At 36.3% G+C, this 20,948-nt stretch overlaps 1 protein-coding gene across 1 annotated transcript; it reads right to left on the bottom strand.

The window, feature by feature from the left end:
- Positions 1-147: 147 nt before the first annotated feature.
- On the bottom strand, positions 148-20,671 carry LOC102683983 (endoplasmic reticulum aminopeptidase 2-like). Its single transcript, XM_006626781.3, has 19 exons — positions 20,587-20,671; positions 19,149-19,788; positions 18,681-18,819; positions 18,153-18,287; positions 15,202-15,322; positions 14,645-14,799; positions 13,225-13,338; positions 12,520-12,651; positions 11,081-11,212; positions 10,597-10,665; positions 10,252-10,427; positions 9,834-9,913; positions 9,155-9,338; positions 8,193-8,349; positions 6,875-7,059; positions 5,974-6,135; positions 5,358-5,498; positions 1,720-1,801; positions 148-1,462 (listed from the first exon to the last, which is right to left on the bottom strand). Exons 2-19 carry the CDS (start codon positions 19,649-19,651, stop codon positions 1,310-1,312), a joined length of 2,820 nt encoding a protein of 939 aa, XP_006626844.2. The 5' UTR covers positions 19,652-19,788; positions 20,587-20,671; the 3' UTR covers positions 148-1,309.
- Positions 20,672-20,948: the final 277 nt, after the last annotated feature.

The raw sequence follows: 20,948 nt of genomic DNA, 5'->3' as shown, positions 1-20,948 counted from the left end.
AATGTAAAAAGGCACTAAATTATGACTGTATTCTATAGTTCGTAGACATTGTCAGCTAATTTATGCCAAGTACAAAATTATATAATACACACAAATCTAGCCTCTGTATTTGTGAGAATGTAGAAAAACAGTCTTTAGGGAAGCATATAAACAAATAGAATTTTAATCAGGTTTGTTGCATACATTTTCAGAGCAATATTTACAAAAATACCATAAGGGCTTGTGCTGATGCACACCACATATTTCTTTATCAGTTGTACAACACAATTGTATAAAAAGCAGCAGAAAGGGAATCAAACCAAAGTTAAAGATTACCATTTTCTCGGCACAGCATACAATCTTTCCACCAACGACAAAACATGCACACCTCCAAAACCCATAAATTTCATACTTGCATTGAGAGTTGTGCCTAAGTGTTGGAACCTATTACAAAGTTAAGAAACAAGAAGATGGTAAAAATGTAAGGCAAAAAAAGGCAACGTTCTAAAGTATATAAAAAGATGGGAGACAGCTACTGTATATTTTCACAGAACTTTATTGTATAAAACATTATGAAACTTAAACACTTCTACACAAAAGCAGAACATCTCTAAATAGGTAGAATACTGTCATAGGACAGGTTTGGAGTGTGATTCATTAATAGTGAAGAATGACTTTCTGTAAATCAAAAATAAATGAAATTACTATAAAGACTTTTGATGTCAAAAGCAGAAGAGAAGAAAGTAAAGATTAAAGCACATCCAAGAAAAAAAACAGCGCATTTTGCAACCTGCCATGTTTTTTCCCCATATCAAACATTCGTCATTTATTGCTTTTGTTTCTAATACAAAGACATCAGTTTCTAAGGCATATAAAATGACCTTGATTACCATTATCGCATCATGTTTTATTAAAAAGTAAAGCAAATCTCCAAAATATACAAAACTGAAAACCAATGTAGTCCTGGGTTACCAATTAACTGAAACCAACCTATTTTAAGACTGCTAATGTTTAGTTAGTGCCAATTTTAATACCTGTGTGCTTAACCTTTAGCTAAAAAAATATGTTCTGTATAGTGAATTTATACATGACAAACTTCTAAGCCAGAAGCAATGTCTAAATTGGGGTTGTGTATTCAGAAAAATCCAATAAATGGCTGTAGATCTATTCTGTATCTCATAAACTAAAGATTTTAAATTAGAAACCTATCATGTATTGTTTGCCAAAAAACCTAACGTCCTACTTTTAAGCCCTGAAATGTCTCACGGTAGCATTCAAATTACGTACAAATTCGGCAAATAACAATCCACTACACATCTTCCAAAATAACTTATGCTTCCTGCAAGTTCTTCAGTAACCAGCTCCTCATAGGCTCCAGATTCCTCTCCAGCCACCTGATGTTCTTTTCAAGATTCTCCAGAGCAACTTGTGTAACCCGAAGCTGAGAAGAGTGCTCCTGTATGGATTCAAAGAACAACTTCACCTGGAAAAAAAAAACAAGATTTCAATTTATGCTGCGATGTGCACTTGCAAAACAGAAAACTTTATATACAACTTATTTGGTATTCAGTTAACGTAGAAGACAAAAAAATATATTTTGATTAGCACTGTGTCTTTCACTTCTTTCCTCTCACTGTTTAGGTTCTTTTTACAATGACTCCAGTTAAGTATGCTGTGTGTTTAACTGACACACATTCTCACTGGAGCCAGGATACAACTAAACCAATTTGATATTTTTACCTCCTCAAGCTCTTCTTTAGAGGAAAACTGAGCTGTTGTGCCAATAATGATATTCCGTATACAGAAAGATCCCAGCTGAAATCTGTGGGGACAGATTAAGACAAATTTGAAGACCAGTCAGAGACAATGCTATATGATACCGTGTTACAAAACGCCTCTATAAAGGTATACAGCCAATGTCCTAAGAGGTATACTGCCAATGTCCAACATTTAGTGGATATTAAATTGTAGGTTCTCAATTAAGTGGCAGGCACATACACTGTGAAACCTGAGGAAACTTGCAACAACATGGGCACTTTATAAATTGCAGGAAGTAAAACAGAAAATTCAAGACCTTAAGAAAACTAAATTTCTGAACATGAACTTAAAAGATCCAGTGGGAAAATTATGTGCATGTTCAAAATACAGCCTTTTGTATAAAACAATTCAGTGATATCTATTTAACCAGAGAGTTTATGTATATATGTAAATACCTGAGGATTTCAAGTTATTACATAACTCCATTAGAAAGAATGCAAACAATAAAAGTATCTGTAAAAACATTTCCGAAATGTGATGTAACAACTTTTTAAAACAACACAGATTTTTTTCATATGAAGCAGCTGCGTCAGTATGGTAAATCAAGTATTAATCATTTATTTTAAATATTTGGTTGATATAGTTTGTTTTGAATTAAGTATATGCTTTATATAACCATATATAAAATTCATCAATTTACTTTTCTTACAACTACAAAATACAGCTACCCTCGTGTAATCTCCAAGAGATCCTACTGTACTACCTTTATTGCCGTTACACACCTTTATTGCTGTTTCACAAATACTACAAACATAATATTATGACAATATATGGTACTGATTTCATGGACCTCCAAATTGCATGTGGTTGACAATGTGAATAAGACGCATGAGGAACTTACTGTAGGAACTTAGATCCTTAGATTAGATAGTCTTTACCACATCTGTATTACTGTAGGTATTAGAGCTTTGCAAATGAATTAAGATCATAATCACCAGATGCAGAACAGATACATTAAAAACAGATCAGATCCTAAGATCATTAGGATCACATTTTTTAATAGTAATTCCTAGATCCTCTATGTAGGACTGCATTTGGTATGATACTGCACCTCTGAATAAACAGGTTTATAATAAACAGAGAATAATATATGGAGGGAAAGAAATGAAACCAGTTATTGAAGAGCAATTTTCACACTTTGATTGGATACCCCTAGGCAAATGCTATATGCTCATCTGGCATATAAAGGAATATTTCCAGTTCATGTCTTATTTGTGCTGAAATTTGTAGTGGAAATCTTTATTGTATAATTCTAACAGTCTATTTTGATGGAACATTAGGAAAGCACTGCTTTAGCTGAAAAAAAAATATGATATTGCAGGACCCTGTTGAGGATCTTGAACCTATTTCACAGGCACTGTTTTTTTACACTATCACTGAAAATATCTGATGATTTATTAAATAGTTGTACTATTTATGCAATACAAGCATACTGTAAGTGGTCAATCACTGAAGCATTACATTCCCAGTTTTTATTAATATACTTTGGCAGTGGTTCTCAAACTGTGGTACGCGTACCTGCAGTGGTACGCGGAGTGTCGCCAGGTGGTACTCCAAATGACCCTTGAACTGTGTTGTGTGCACTGAAAAATTGGGCCGGGTTTTCATATTTTGTATTTTAATACGTGTCGAATACATAGCCTACGTACTACGATACAGTGCGCACTAATACTTCAGTGGACACAAGAGATACTCTGTAATTCTATCCCACTCTATAGTAATGCGTGCTATGGACGCAAGTGACCAATTGTATTTAAAAAAAAGTTCCTGTATCTCCAGCAAATAGGGAGGTAGGAGAATGTGCGTGATTTTGGAACAATGCCAATGTTGTAAGCACAGGAATGCATAGAAATACGTGTTACGAATGCTGGTAATCTTGTGAGCACAGGAAAGCATGATAGATAACAGAAAAATATTTAAGAACTTTTCTAAGTTAATTTGAGAAAAATACACCGAGCGTCTCTGTGTTTCACTCCCATGCGCATGAAATAAAAACTTAAAATACGGAAATAAAAATGGAAAAGCTGAAAAATGCAAGCTTGCGGATTGCTAAAGCAGGTAAGCCACACTATTTTTGAAGAACCTTATTTACCGTTGGCAAAAGAGCTGACACGTATTATGTGTAGAGAAAAAGCTGCTAAACAGCTCGACCTGCTGCCCACCGAAAGACAGTCACTCATAGAATTATTGAAATGAAGGATTATATCAAAAGTATGTTGATAGAGCACGTTAAGATGAACAGATGTTTTTCACTGCAATTAGATGAGTCTGTAGTTGATTTGGCCAACTTGCTCGTTTACGTAAGATACGAGTTTGAGGGCATGTCCCATGAGGACTTTCTGTTCTGTAAGCCACTACCAACAGGAACTACAGGAGAGCACATATTTCAGTTTCTGAATGAATTTATCGAAGAGAATGGCATCGATTGGATAAAATGTGTCGGAGTTTGTATAGACGGTGCTAGAGCGATGACAAGCTGACACAGCGGTGTAGTTGCACAAATTAGAGAGGTTGCTGCAGAAAGAATGGACGCATTGCAAAATCCACTGTGAGATTTTTGCGGTCAAGAAAATGCCTGACGATTTAAAATCTGTTGTGAATTGTATCAAGGCTCGAAAAATTAATTCACATCTGCTTTGCTCGACTAAACAGGCTCACCCCTCTCACTGAAATGGTGCTTTTTTATTATTTTTATTTGTTGTTGTTACTGTTTTTTTCTGTAAAACACTTTGCAAAGCCACCTTTAAAGTGTTATTATTATAATATTTATTATATGTATGTGTGAGTGTGAGTGCACACACGCTCATGTTTGTCATTGAGAATTTCTGGGGTTCCTATGAGATGATGACCTGTAGGTGGTACTTGGATGCTTTGGTTGGATTAGGGGTGGTACTTGGTCCAAAAAGTTTGAGAACTAATGCACTATGGCATCAAGTCATCTCTTGTTGACTATTTTCTAGCACTGTCCCTGTTGACCAAGCAGGAAGTGATTATATTTTCAGGGGTCAAATGTGACCTTTGGGAACTGCAGGATAGTCAACGTGTCTTTTGCAAAACACTTTAAAATGAAGTTTAAAAAAACAGAATGCTAAAAAAGCAGAAAGGATGCAGTTTTGAATCTTAACAACTTGCCCATCTCAGTCCCTATAATCAGGAAACAAGGCAGGTGCACAGAGTATATAATTTCCAGTGTCCTATTGGTCTTTATCATAAAATGTTCCTCCTTTCTGGCATCGGTGTAATAAGGAAGAAGTCTTACAGGAAAATGACATCAGTTTTATTATGAACATTGTTGGAAGACTGAGGTCCACTTACAGTATTCACTATTCCCACAAACTCTCACTGCCCTGCTCATAGTTATGTTACTGCCTCAAAACTGAAAGTACCGTGGTTATGGTATCAGGGGAAAAGGTGTAAGACAGACATCTAAAACAATTTGGATGTTCCATGATTTCAAACTCACCCCAAGTGCTTAACTAAAAGATGTTCATGAGCTTTATTTAGGCTCAGACATAGTAAGATTCGTGAAGAATTATAAAAAAAGTAATAATCATACATACTTTTCCACCAACTGATTCCAGTGCTTCTTAACAAAATTCCAAGCTATGAAGTGTCCGGTAGGATTTCTGCTCACTCTGTAGATAAGTGAGGAGAGGTCTTGTGTCTTTATCACAACACCTTCCAATCCCAGATCAAGCAATCTACAAAGAAACCAGATTCACTGTTAGTGTGTACGCAATCTATACTGTAATCACCTATATTTTCCCAAACCAAAGGTTAATTGAGTCAAAATAACAGCTCTTATAGTTAATATGGTTATGAAAAAAAGCCTCCTGAACTGACATTGGGGAAAGTCCAAAATAACAGCATTAAAAGGAACTGTGACACGAGTAGGTCAATTTAGGAACTGAGCAGCTCAATATGGAAGCATTACTTTAAAGCATCCATCACTTTTTGTACAGTATTTCAACAAGGTTGCAGGGCTTAATTTTGCCTCGGAATACACTTCGGATATATGGGAGGTAATTTTTTTTTCCTTCTCATTAATCTTGTACCACATATTTCACTTTAATTGGTAGGCAGATACATTTTGCTTGATTTATGCTTACTAAACAAAACTAAACAAAGAATAAAACTAAAGAATATTTAATAAGATATTGTGAAATTCTTATATACCTTGATAGCTTCTCAGAATCCATACTGCTTGCTAATGCACCCAAAATTTTGTCTTTCTCAGTCCCTGATAAGGATACTTGATACTTGTCTAGGAGGTAGGTCCATCCTTCTGGTCTCTGAGCTCCAACAGAATAAACCGTTTCAGTCACATCAGTGGGTAAACTGTAAAAACAAAAAAACACCTCCTGTAACTAATCATCTCATATAACCTCTTTAAATTACCAGTATAAATAGATATGGAATAGTAAATGGCTACTGAGCACCATTAAAAACATTAAAAAGCTAGCATAAATGGAAGTAGTGAAACTCAGTCTATTTTATGTCTAAGATTTTGATGAAATTTCAGTTTTTAATAGTAGCATGGTGTGCTTTTTGAGAACAGTCAAGACAAAAATACACTAAAGGAACAAGTAAAGGTTTATTCTATGCCGAAAAGAAAACAGACAACATTTCAGCTTTGGAGCCTTCTTCAGGTGTGACACAGGCGAGACACCTGAAGAAGGCTCCACAGCTGAAACATTGGTTCTCTTTTCTTTTCTTTTGTAGCCTACGCATGCTGACGCAGATACCTACTTGAACTTCAAATACACTAAACTCAACACAAACCATTGGAACTAAAGAGGGTGCAGAAACTGTAAAGCTTTAGCAATAAAAACCAAAAAATAATGCTTTTTGCTTTTTATTTAAAAAGAGGACAGACTCTCAGAAGTGGCCGATATGCATTTACTATTTTGTGCAACAACACCAGGAAGACTTCTGATACTAAGAGGACTACAATACATCTCATTCGTTCTATAACTTACAGTGCACATGGTATTAGACTTTTTAGAAAGAAGTGGTATACAAAGTAGCTATAAGAAAATAACTTCCATAGTTAAAAAGAGGGTTGATGTTCAAGAACCTGATTGTGCTGTTAGATCCAACCCATTCACTGAAGAGGTGATTTGCCTTTTTTACACATGGAGGATATCCAAGGTCACATGCCAGTTCGAGGACAGCTGAACGAAGCCTCCTGTCTGACACCGATCCTTCATCACTCCATGTTTGCTTGTCGATCACATGGTTAAAATACTGCAAGATATAATTCTGTACAAGAGTGACAGTCACTTTAATTGAAATGCAGGAACAGGATTCATTCCAACACTACCCAAACAAAATGTTCAGGCCTTCAGTTTACATCTAGCTGCTTTGTTACACAACCCAAAGCCACAAATCACGCAAGTGAATGAAAGTTGCCTAATTTCTGTTATTATTTCTTTTTCAAATCATGTATTAAAGTAGTAATGTGCTGTTTGAGCAAGAAAGTGAACTTTGATCTATTTATCAAGTAAACATTGGTCCACACTGCTGTTTGTTTCATTGATTGAAATGTTCCCAATACGTTCTCTGATAAGCTAATGAAAACAGAACAAGGTCTAAAAGATCCAGCAAATACAAAAATATTAAACTGATCTGAGTATCTTTGTGGCTGATATTTCTATCTAGATATATCTAATTGTCTGACTTTCACCATTTATTTTCTTAAGTTTTTTTCAGATGTGATTCTAAATACCAGCAAAACCTTGGTGAAAACCAAGAGAAGAACTGTTCATATAAGCATCTAAATATCTTTGATTAGTAGATTAGGAAACCTTTTAAGGAAAATTTTAGTTGTTTTAGATGCAGTGCATTTTAACGTGAACTACTTGTTTATACAGTAAAGTTCTGTAAAGCTTAAAGACATTTATTGAAAAAATGTAGTATACATTGTATACTTTTTACTATAAAAGTAGAGAGGAACAAAATCCTTCTGCATTTTGTGTTGTACAAGGAAACTGAACCTTAGCTATAACAACATTCACAGATCCACAGATGTTGCAATAAAAACTGCAAGGGGGCAAAATTGCCAGATTGAATTCAAAGTCAAATAAAGAAATAAAACAGTGACACGAGGGTTACCAAAGCACATATTGTAATGCTTTGGTCTTTAAAGCATCAAATGCTAGAATTCTTCAAATTTTAAGGCAAGTAAATAGTATTCAGATTTTATTAAAACATTATATTAGCAGGGATGAAGAGACATAGCTCATCCTTAGGAAAATGAAAATAGCTTGAAATGCATTTACCCATGAGACCAATAATGGACTCATTTCATTATACCTGTCTCAAAACAAAACAGAGGCAGGTAATAGCAATTAAGCAAAGATGCAATAGTGCTAGCACATTATGTTAAAGCATACCTTAAGGTTTTGAGTGACATCAGGGATGTTCCTCCTTTCAATCATTCTGAAGAAGACCTCTAAATAACCAAGACCTTGCAGCAGCGGGACATTGTGAGTTTCATGGCTCAGATAGCGAGTAAGATCAAGGGCTTGATTCAGTGACAGCCTCCCTGCACTGGATAATAATTTGTTAAACACAAAATATACTAAAGTATTCAGTACAGAATTGTTTTAAGCATGTTCTCATTCATCATCACGTTAAAATAATACATCTTGAGATAAAACTGCAAATGTTTACACAATGTCTTAAAAACTGTAAACCTAAAGAAAAACCAAGTCTGTGGGGAAGTATTTAAACAAGACTCACTTTTTGCTTTTCATTTCCCAAAGATGTAACTACTTTTAAACTGCACATATGTAGTTATTTAACCACTACTACCTGATTTACATTTTTTTAAAGTACTTTCAGATTTTTTTCTACATCATATAGGTGTTCATTTTCTTGTCATTGGTGGGCACTGCCTTTTTAGGCTGAAAATGTTTTTCAGGATGTCTCTTGATCAATTAAGACATTTACACAGAGATAATTAAGAAAAATAGGAGAAAACCCTGTAAAAAGTAGAACAGTCTCATCAAACCAATAAGTAAATCAATGACAGTAGGGAACTTCCATCAAATGAATAGACTCTCAGTGGCAACTAATGCACGGCTAACTTGTGAAGCAGGAGTCAGACCTCCAGAAATCACCTTCAATCTATAGCTTTTGGGGAAAAAACTGTTCAGTGCCACCTATAACTAATACGCTTGCAGGTTATTCTGCAAGATTCAAATTGGGATTCAAAATGGAAAATCATGTTGGAACACCAACTGTGCTCAGGTCTCGTTCAAGCTGTTCCTGCTGCTCACAACTGTTATAGCTGATGAGGTTTACTATGGCAGATTCGGACCAGTGAGTGTACATTACACTGTATATATCTTACCTGACAAGCTGAAATGCATTGTGGATAAGGTTAGCTCTGTCCTTATAGCTCACAGCAGTGTGGTTCTTATTAAGCAGGTTTATCAGGGAGTCCCATCCATCCCCTTCATAGTGCACAATGTAATATCCATTCATATCTGTGTTAAACTTTACCCAGCTCACCTCTTCCTCCATTTCAACCGTATCTACGGAAACAAAGTAAGTGATATGTAGTTGCAAACTAAAAATGTTTGGGGTTCGTTCTGCAATCTGCAGGGTTGCAGTGACGCTACAGCCAAAGATGTCTGCTCCTCCAGGGAATACTAACTCTCCTGTTGGGCACTGCAGAGCTTATTGCCTATGACAGGAGGAAAAGCTATTTCAGATGGGTGAGTCAACGGAGCTTGTTTGCAAGTCCTCATTTTCCCATTGCAGTATGCAACTCTTGCTATAATGTCAAAGCTTAAATCAATTTGGCCATTACAAATTGGATAGGTCTATAACATAAAATTGGTACAAGGAAAGTATTGCTGATGGCAACTGTTATACATTTTTCCAGCAAAATTGGTACCTTTATTGCAATTTTGTCAATTTTACGACTTTCACTGCAAACAACTAAAAGCATGTGACAACTAGAGTATTGTAAAAGTAAGCCTTTAAAATGGTCTAATGTTTTACTGTATATATAAAAGTGCTATTACCTGATTTTGTTTCCAGCAAATATCTTCCAATTTTTCTGGAGTTGCTTGTCATGTATGTCAATGGAACATGCCACAAGTAACTGGAATGGTTTTTAAAACACAAAAACAAGTTTGCTAAATTGCTTTTAGAAATTAGCATTTAATATTCAGTGTATTCTGAAGCCCCTCTTTCCACCCTGTTTGTATTCCATCACCTCTCCTCTAACTCTTATAAATATACAGAGCCTTGCAAAAGTATTAACCTCATTCAGATAATGTCCCACTATGTTGAACTGTATTCAGAAGTTAAAATGTGATAAACGCATTCAAAAGACACTGACCAGTTTTTAGCTGCTCTGCACAGGGGAAATTCAACACAGCAATAGCGCTACATTCTGTACAGACGACCTTGTCTTGTAAGATTAAGGTTTGTTCTTACCCCTGCTGCTCAGAATTCCATGAGGGATCAGAGGGTAGAACAGTCTTTAAGAACCTCTCCTGTCTGAGTGTGACCACATTTCCTATGCGATTCACAATAATCAGGGGAATTCCCTTCTGCAAAGTCCATGTGTTCATCATTTCCTTCAAGTCAAGGTGCTCCCCAGCATATCGGTACTTTGGAAAACACACAGAAACCAATTGCATACATTTCCAGACCAATAATACCATGCAGCAATCAACAGCATACAATATTCCAGTTCTTCATAATTTAAGAATTTCAATCCCCAATTTTTTTAATTAATAATTCACAAAGCATATGCCTTCCATTTAAGATTTTACTTACTGCATTCTTTGTAGCTTGACTGCTGCTGTAGCAAAACTCTCCTGAAGTAAAGTCTTCCTCACTGCAAGTCTGAAATGACAAGCAAGATTTAATGTACTCTATGAGACTGAAAATGACATTAGTTTTCTATATTCATTTTTATTGATGTAGTAAATTTAATAAATCAAACCACAATATCTCAAATAAAATACTGACTAAAATTTACAGTTTATTGTCCCTTTTTAGATACCTTATACAAACTATTTTGTTTCACTATCACAGTTTGTTTACTTTATGTATTATACAGTATATAAGGAATGACACCCACTTTTTTCATATTTTATCATAACATTTCATTCTTTAAAGGAGTTTATATTGCCCTGCTATTTGCTATCTGATATTATGTGTAAATATATTTTTTTAAACCTGCTGTAGTCATGTGAATGCCTTGTTATTGATTATCTATTGTTTTTCTAGTACAAACACTCAAAAGAGGAAACGATACATTTGCAATACTGTTCCATAGATCTTCATTCTTGGCATTTTTGTAGCTGAATTTCCTGAGATAACGGACAATTCCACTCTGGAAAACGTCATCTGTCAGAAAGTTCCTCAACATGTGAAGGATACAAGCTCCCTGAAGTTTCAAACAAACAAAAAAATTAAAAGCAGTTATTGTATACTTTTTTGTTTGAAGAAATGAAAAATTAAGTTTGAATTGGCTCTTAAAGGAGGGGTGTACCTAATGTTTCTTAAAGGGAATAAAACAGAGACAGTGATTTCCAAATCAGCCTTACCTCAATTATATCTTTTAATTAAAATTTAACCAAATTAGCAGAGCATTTAAATGAAAACCATTAAATAGGAGATAGTCAGCACATATTTAGAAAATGCAAATTGTTCCTAAACTACTTACTAGATTTCTTTAAACAAGCACCACATGCAAAAGATAAGGCACAAGACAATGTATTTTGACTTGCAAACAGTAATTTATCAAAACCTTTCTGAAAGACTAATCCTTCACTAAGGATAGCTAAGGAATTCAAGTTTCTGTGCTTACATGGATAAACAATTGGTTAAAGATCAGAAAACAGTACAAACAAAAGCTGTTGCTGTAGACTGGAGAGAACATACTTTTGGAATACCACAGGATCAGTGTTACAACATTTATAAAAGAGAACGTAAAATACCATGCTAACCATGACATGATGTGAAGCAAACATTGGTTTCAGAGTATAACAGTAAATTTGCAAATAGATGTTTGCGTCTATCTAAATACAGAATAGACGTATTTACAACAAGCCTGAACAACTGTATCCAGAAGAGACAGAGTTAAAAAAGCCCTTCTTACACACCACCAACAAACCTATAACAAATAACATCTCAAAATACAACACATTCTCTTGCCTACATGTTACAACAAAAAGGAAACTGTCATTTTTACAACGATAGAAGACAACCCCTTTAAAAAGAATAGATGGCTTCTGAGATCACTAGACTATTTGCAAGCTAAACCGACTAAGAAGACAGGCTGAATGGACTTCATTCAATCCTAGCCTTCTAATGATCTTAAGTCTGGAGAACTGGTAAATACACACATTAGTATAATGTTTAAAAATTTAATGAAGAAATATCTGATGGAAGCTTTCAGAAAGTTAACACTTCATTCCTTTCCTGAATAAAGCAAAACCTGAATAAAGGTTTTTTTTCCTGAATAAAAAAAATCAATGAATTGGCTTCATTACTCTGCTCTCCTCCCCACTGATAGCTGATGTGTGGTGAGTGTTCTGGTGCACTATGGCAGCTGTCACATCTTCCAGGTGGATGCTGCACATTGGTTACGTGTTAAGCGCTTTGAGTGGAGTGTCCAGAAAAGCGCTATATAAGTGTAAGCAATTATTATTATGATTATGATTATGATTATTATAATAAAACAAATGGTACCTTGTCATAGGAGACAGTGTCAAACATCTCTTTTATCTGAGTGGGGTTCTCAGCAGCGCTGGATATGGGCCGTGAGGAGTTCAGGGAATCCCTGCCAATTGCTGCAAAGCAAGTGTCCAATAAGTAATCCTCCTGCAGAGAAATAGATATAATAATACATTCAGTGAGGATCCTGGAGTTCTAAAAATCCATTTTCAAAAGGTCTTCTAAAACAATTTTAACTACTACCAATGAGAATTAAAATATTTCAATATTTCACATAATTTTTGAAACACGACAAACAATTCACTTCACCACGCACTGAATTGCAACAAAGTTATTTATTGTAATTAATTCTAACTTTTATTTGATATTTGAAACAGCGCAGTGGCCCAATGATTAGCATTAGGACCTTGCAGTGCTGGGGCCCTGGGATGATATCTGCATGGAGTTTGCATATTCTCCCTGTTTGCATGTGGGTTTCCTCCCATAGTTCAAAGACATACTGGTATGTTAATTGACTTCTGGGAGAGCTGGCCCTGTGTGAGTGTATGCATGTCTGGGTGTGTGCCCACATCCATTGTGTACCCGGCTCCCCAGCAACCCTGAATGGGAAGTAGTGCTTAAAAAATGGATAGATGTGATGTTTGAAATATGGAATAATGATGCATTCTGTTTCATCATTATCCTAAACAAAATCTACAGGTTACTAGAAATGCAACGCACCACTTTCAGCTCAGGGTACGTGGCATCTACTGAAACAAATTCCATGTATCTGGCAAATCCCTCATTCAGCCAGATATCATTCCACCACTCCATTGTTACAAGGTTGCCAAACCACTGGGAAGAGAAAAAAGTGAAATCACAAGCAGTTCTCTCTAAGCCGAGGAGTAAAATCATATACAGCTATAAACACTATATTTGTTGACAACATTTACTTTCACTTAGCTAAGAGCTGTGATTTTCTTAACAGCCCTCCCATGTTAGGGGTTAGTTTATTGGAATTAAAATTATCCATCTTCCCAATGTAATCTTTTCCAGAAAACTGTATGGCTTGGTGCTTAGTTTGCAAATGTAACAGTAGAACACCATTTCAATTTTGTACTTTTTGGTAACAAAAGGACAAACCAGCAAAAACATGACCACTCTGACTAAACTAAATCTGTAGCTTTCTTGGATGGTAGCACAGTAGATTAGATTAACTAACAACTAAAGGGATACATTTTTCTTTTGACCTTTAGCTCCCTCTAGGGGTCTTTCTGAGTTCTCTACAAGGGATTTAAAAGGGAAATACAATCTAAATTTTTCAGATCTGTCTCAGTAGCAGAAACAATTTCCCAAGTGAACACAAAGTAGTGAACAAGTACCTTGTGGTCGCCATGTTGACACAAACTGCTGGTTTTGCCATGGACAAAGTTGTAATGTGAAGCAGCCCTTCCTGCTCACTATTCACTGTAATTCACTGATGTTATGTGAATATAAGTGCAAAGAAGTAAGGTTGTGCAGAAGACGTTTCACTACAGAAATGCTCCAATGTGAACAGCGTGCAGAGTTAGCAGGTACTGTATTTATTGGCAAAACCGTCTCAAACCCGAGAGTAATATTTCTATTGGATTAAAGGAGATGTATTCACAAGACTGCTTGTTTACAATGTAATAGGGCCACTTCAACTCATTGGAAGTTTGATTGCCTCATCCATCATCGCAGAATATAGTGCTGGACATACCGGGAAATTTTGTCTATTATGTGATGTAAATTGGAGGTTTTACAAGTTACCGTGTACATGTTTCTTTCATTGTGGGTTGAAATGCAGATTCTTTCTAACCCCCCAAATATAAAAATAGCACTGCAGTTCCCCTTTTAATACTTTTGTATCCAAATATCTGTACTTACTGAAGAACTTAGAGCAGGTTTTTAACTTTGCCATTAGAACAAGTACAAAAACAAATCTTAACTCTTTAGACAGAAGGTCCTAAAGCCAAACATATGTTAAATGTCATCATTTGAATTAAAAACAAATCTCTGGCTCTGGTTTAAAAGTACTAAAATGACTGCAATAAACAAATCTGATGTCAAGTTAGAGATAAAAGGTTTTTTTAGTCTCACCTCTATCTGTAGGTCTACATCAATAAAACGCAACACCTACCTGATGAGCCAGTTCATGTCCTATCACCATGGTGACCCAAAGCTTATCTGAGGCAGATGAGGTCTCAGGATCAAACAGCAAAGCAGTTTCCCTGTATGTGGTCAGACCCCAGTTCTCCATGGCTCCTGACTGGAAGTCAGGGATAGCAATCAAATCTAAAACAGGAGAGGACAGAGAAGCAAGTACAGTTTACAAAAATAATCTAATCTTTAATCAAAGGCCACATAAATCTTGATTGATCTCACTGCTGACTCCAATATGCAAATGAGAGTTCAGCTGGAATGATAACACAAAGATCACTGATGTTTAAAACACCCTATGCTCTAGAAGAAACAATTGTACTAACCATGTATAGAAAATCTTATTCAACATGGGCAGAAACTGTCCACATGAACTCGAACTATTTTTGTTATTACTGATGATTTTCACTATTTCACAGTGTTTTGTGAAAGCTAACAATGATTTATGATGAACAGCTTAAAAACACAGCAGCATACAGATGTTGAATTAAATCAAAGAAAATCAAAGCCTTCCTCAACCCGCACAGTTATGTTTACCCTGCTTTGGCAGTGGATAGTAGATGTTAAAATACTGTTCATAGAACTCCAGGAGTTTCACAGCAGCTTCAAGGGCATAATGGGTTTGGGCCCATTTGTCTGGGACAGCAAAAATGGAAACCTGAAGGAACAAGAAAAAAAATCCTTACACTTATATACTCTAGCTCAGTGGTTCTCAAACTGTGGTACGCGTACCGGCAGTGGTATGTGGAGTGCCGCCAAGTGGTACGCCAAATGACCCTGGAACTGTGTCGTGTGCGCTGAAAAATCGGGACGGGTTTTCATATTTTGTATTTTAATACGTGTCGAATACGCAGCCTACGTACTACGATACAGTGCGCGCTAATACTTCGGTGGACACAAGAGATACTCTGTAATTCTATACCACTCTATGGGAATACGTTCTACGGATGCAAGTGACCAATTGTATTTAAAAAAAGCTACTGTATCTCCAGCAAATAGGGAGAAAGGAGAATGTGCGTGATTTTGGAACAATGCCAACGTTGTAAACACAGGAATGCGTGCTACGAACGCAGGTCATCTTGTGAGCACAGGAAAGCGTGATAACAGAAAAATATTTAAGAACTGTTCTAATTTGAGAAAAATACACCGAGCATCTCTGTGTTTCGCTCCCATGCGCATGAAATAAAAACTTTAAATAAATACGGAAATAAAAACGGAAACGCAGAAAAATGCAAGCTTGCGTATTGCTAAAGCAGGTAAGCTACACTATTTTTGAAGAACCTTATTTACTGTTGGCAAAAGACCTGACATGTATTATGTGTAGAGAAAAAGCTGCTAAACAGCTCGACCTGCTGCCCCCCTCCCCTTGAAAGACACAGTCATTCATAGAATTATTGAAATGAAGGATTATATCAAAAGTACAGTGATAGAGCGCGTTAAGATGAACAGATGTTTTTCACTGCAATTAGATGAGTCTGTAGTAGATTTGGCCAATTTGCTCGTTTGTTAGATATGAGTTTGAGGGCATGTCCCATGAAGACTTTCTACTCTGTAAACCGCTACCAACAGGAACTACAGGAGAGCACATATTTCAGCTTCTGAATGAATTTATCGAAGAGAATGGCCTCGACTGGATAAAATGCGTCTGAGTTTGTACAGACGGTGCTAGAGCGATGACAAGCCGACATAACAGTGTAGTTGCACGAATTAGAGAGGTTGCTCCAGAAATTAATGTACGCATTACAACATCCACCGCGAGACCTTTGCCGTCAAGAAAATGCCTGACGATTTAATATATCTGTTAGACTCGGTTATGAATTGTATCAAGGCTCGAAAAATTAATTCACATCTGCTTTGCTCAACTAAACATGCTCACCCCTCTCACTGAAATGGTGCTTTTTTATTAGTTGTTGATAATGTTTTTTTTTTCTGTAAAACACTTTGAGAAGCCACCTTTAAAGGCGCTATATCAAATAAAGTTTATTATTATAATATTTATTATATGTATGTGTGAGTGTGTGTGCACGCGCGCTCATGTTGGTCATTGAGAATTTCTGGGGTTCCTATGAGAAGATGACTTGTAGGTGGTACTTGGATGCTTTGGTTGGATTAGGGGTGGTACTTGGTCCAAAACGTTTGAGAACCACTGCTCTAGCTCATTTCTGGACACTCCACTCAAAACTCTTTATCGATAATGGGGACTCCCCTCCACCACCACCAATGTGCAGCTCCTGGATAATGCAACAGCAGCCATAGTGCACCAGTACGCTCACCACACCAGCTATCAGTGGGGATGAGCAGAGAGTGATGAAACCAATTCATAGAGGGAATTACTAGGAGGCCATGATTGATAAAGGCCAAAGGGAAATTTGGCTGGGACACTAGAGTTACACACCTACTCTTTTTGAGAAACACCCTGGGATTTGTAATGAACAGAGAGTCAGGACCTCAGTTTTACGTCTCATTCGAAGGACGGCACCTTTTTACAGTATAGCGTCCCTGTCACTATACTGGGGCATTAGGACCCACACAGACCACATGGTGACTGCCGTCTACTGGTCCCACTAACATCTGTACTGCCTCCAGCAACAACCTTAGTTTTCCCAGGAGGTCACCCATCCAGGTACTGACCAGGCTCACACCTGCGTAGTTTCAGTGGGTTGCCAGTTGTGAGTTGCAGGGTGATATAGCTGCTGGCTACAGAATTATAAAATTGCAAGTATTTATTAGTATGTATTACTTCAGTGGCATATTAGTAAAAATAAGTGCTGAGATAACAGAAATATAGGTACCCTTGGCATGGACCATATGTTCTAACAAATGAAAATAAGAACTATTTGGAAGAAGGAGCTTTAGCTCTTCCCAAATGCCACAATCTCGGAAATCAACATTTTAAAGGTTGGCCAGCCTGGCATCAAGCAACACAGCTGGGAAGCCCACTCAACAATACTGTATTTGTATTACATTAGTATACTGTTATTCTGAAAAGAAAATATTGACCTGCTTTAGAAATGCATCATAGATTCTGAGATGTTCTAAAGCATCATAAATCCTATTGGAAGAGGGTATTTCTTTAATGATCAAATTAAGGAATATACAGCTTATCTGTTCATAGAATAACAGTCATTACTCCAAAATACTTCATTCCTACAGACCTGTCTGAGTCTGTGCATCCTATGACCATCTTCCAAGTACACCGTACAAAACTGAAGTCACAAGCCAGGGAATGACCTTTCACAAAGGTCTAAATATCTATACTTACTTACTCTCTGTGAAAATAGAAATACTAGAGGAAATATAGAATATAGAGGAATATAGAAATACCACAAGGAAGTTACAATTGTTTGGAACTGTGATCATTGTATTGAAAAATATAAGTATGTGGCACCAAAAAGCATTTACATTTTCAACTGAATCTGTCAGCAAAACTATAATTACTGAAAGTTTAGAGCCTAAATACAGGGAGAAGCATTTGATAAAAAGTTTACCTCAATTCCAGAGGAGGTTCTTCCACTCACAGACTTGAAGTCACACACAACAAAGGCCACCAGGTAAGTGCTCATCCTGACACTCACTTCAAAGTGGTCCTCAAAGAGTCCACCTTCCAAAACAACTGTCCGTTCCTAGCAAAACATAAACATTAATTCATTCTCAGGCTCACTGTACTGTACCGGGCACTAAATAAGATTTCATTCGAACACAGACAAGTCTCATTCATATTTTTATTTGATAGTGCTTCTAAAACCACAGCATGTCAAATGTTCTACTGAAAGACATGCTGCTTTCAGTATGGTAAAACATTTCAACATAGTCTAAAGAAATCTCAGAAGCAACAAGTGGGTCTAATGGCAAAAATGTTTAATATTCCAAGTTCTCTCCTTCTTAAAGAGCCTATTTAATTCAAATTATATGACTGTGGTACAATTATGATTATAACAATCATTTAGAGATTTTTTTATGCTTGATGCAATAGTTTTTAATATCTAGTATATTCATTATTCATTGGCTGTACATACAATAGGCATATTAGACAGCGCGATGTGTGAATCATCCCTTCTTATTTTAATGGAGTAGTTGGCCTTAAAATGTGGCTCATCAAAGCAGGGGAAAGCCATTCTTGCAGATGTAGGTTCGAAATGAGTTGATGCCAGCGTTCTAAACAACGGAGACAGAAAAAAGTACTCATGTTAGCACATGACAAAATTTTGATTAATAAAATGACAACTACCCATTGCATAAAAAGAACAGAACAGTTAGAACAGTTAGAATATAAGATCCTACAAACATCAACTCCAAAAAGACACAAATAATCAATATTATAGTATTCTTCTCCAAAGGTATTAAATAGGAAATAAAATACATCTGTACCAGGTTTTAAAAAAGTAACACTATTTTACATTTAGTACAAAAAGCAATTTAGGCATCCGGTTAAGTTTTACATTTACAGTAATATCAAAAGTATAATTGAAGAACACGTACTGTACCTTGTTTCACCATTTTTTGTTTGGTAAGTACTCCTGTAGAACCCATAAAAACCATCCGACAAATTGGCTTTGTATTCAATGTGAACAAAGTACTTTTCCCCAGTGAGCAGAGGTTTAGGCGAGAGGACAGCAATCTGTTCATGGGGCAGGTTCTCTAGCACCTGCAGTGGCCTGTGTGACAGAAAGTGACCAAACTCATCCTGAATGGTAGCCACGGTAATCTGGAGATTCTTACTGTGCAGGACAACCGAGGTGATGTTATGTTTGACATCAATCTCGATCTTCACCGATCCAGTGAAAGTCAGGGATGTCAGGTTGGGATGGATGAGCAGGTGGTAGTGGACAGGTATGACGTGGTCTGGAAGCCGGATTCTGTTCCATGGAAACTGAAGACCGTTTATATCCACACGAGGCTGCTCGCTGACAGAGCCGTTAACCTCGTGCGTCTTACTTGTGGCAGTAGAAGAATGTGATAAAAATGCCAAAATGAATAAAACTATCATTGTGGTGATGTGCTATAAAACAACTGTCAATGAACAGAAGTATTGGTGTTGATGTAAAGGTTAGAGACTATCGGCATGTGGGGGTTAATGTTAATGTATAATGAGCAGCAACATACTTTAACGTGTAGAAGTTAAACCTGTAAGAAAATAAATTATTTTTTAAATATGCATGCAGAAATTCTTTGCCAGCAAATGAAATTATACAGTAGATATGTAATACAAGTTCCACGACTGGATGACGAATTTCTTCTGTAGGTGGGCAGAAAACTTGAATTTTTAGGGAGAAAAAGACTCAACAATGTTGAGGAAATTAAAAAAAAACTATTACAGTTACAAGGTCCTTAATAATTAAGAAGTAGGGGGATTAAAAAAAGTTAGTTCAGCATCTATGGCATACAGTATATGGAAATGGCGTTAGCGCGTATTTAAGCGGATTATGATCAAGATACGTAACAGGTGCACCATACTCGCCACTATTATCGCAACTTTTTTAACCTTCCTATAGATACACGCCAATGAATAAATTGAAGAATCTGGATCAAGTGAATACACGATTACTGTTAACTGTATTTTAAAAAAGAATGTCGGACATACCATATGCAAAGTAACACATTACCTTATTACCTTATTCTTATTAATTTGTCCCTTACTACAATGGATTTATTTTTAACGAACAAAGCGCGCATAATTGTAAGCTTTACTGGACTCATAAAATAGTATATATTCCTAATGCTAGCAATGTGCATCTACGTTCCATTCATTTCTACAGTTTAAGTTGTATGGGTTATGAACTTTTTCATATGTTGGTCCAGCTGTGCTTTGCTTTAGATTTATAAGATGCATAGTACTAACACTGTGCATTAAACACCCAAGCTTTTAGTAACATAATGCAAAACAGTAATTTCAATTCGTAACGAAAGTGTTAGCAAATTTACCTGCATTTCAGCTACATCACTCAGGCCCAGACATCTACTGAAGCACTGAGCTTTCATTTTCACTTTCCCTTATTGGACCCACAATCCCCTTCCTGCTGCTAGTGGATTTCAGAAGCACGTGATATATCACAAAAGAACCGTAATCGCCAATTTAAATGCGCAGTGCTCCACACTACGTTATTTCCTTGCTACTTAAAAACAATGCTGTATCTTTATGACATTTCTAGTCACATATTAAACCTGTACCACAAATAAATAAGAAATGAAACTTGAAGATCTTCGTCAGAAATCGTTAAACAACTCTGGTTCATAAGAGCCCCTTAAACAGTAGGGTTTATAGGTAGCCTTTAAATCATTAATTT

Source organism: Lepisosteus oculatus, chromosome 3, assembly GCF_040954835.1.
Source record: "Lepisosteus oculatus isolate fLepOcu1 chromosome 3, fLepOcu1.hap2, whole genome shotgun sequence".
Classification (NCBI taxonomy): domain Eukaryota; kingdom Metazoa; phylum Chordata; class Actinopteri; order Semionotiformes; family Lepisosteidae; genus Lepisosteus; species Lepisosteus oculatus.
The sequence above is the reverse complement of the archived record's forward strand: the minus strand, read 5'-3'. Positions and strand labels throughout refer to the sequence as shown.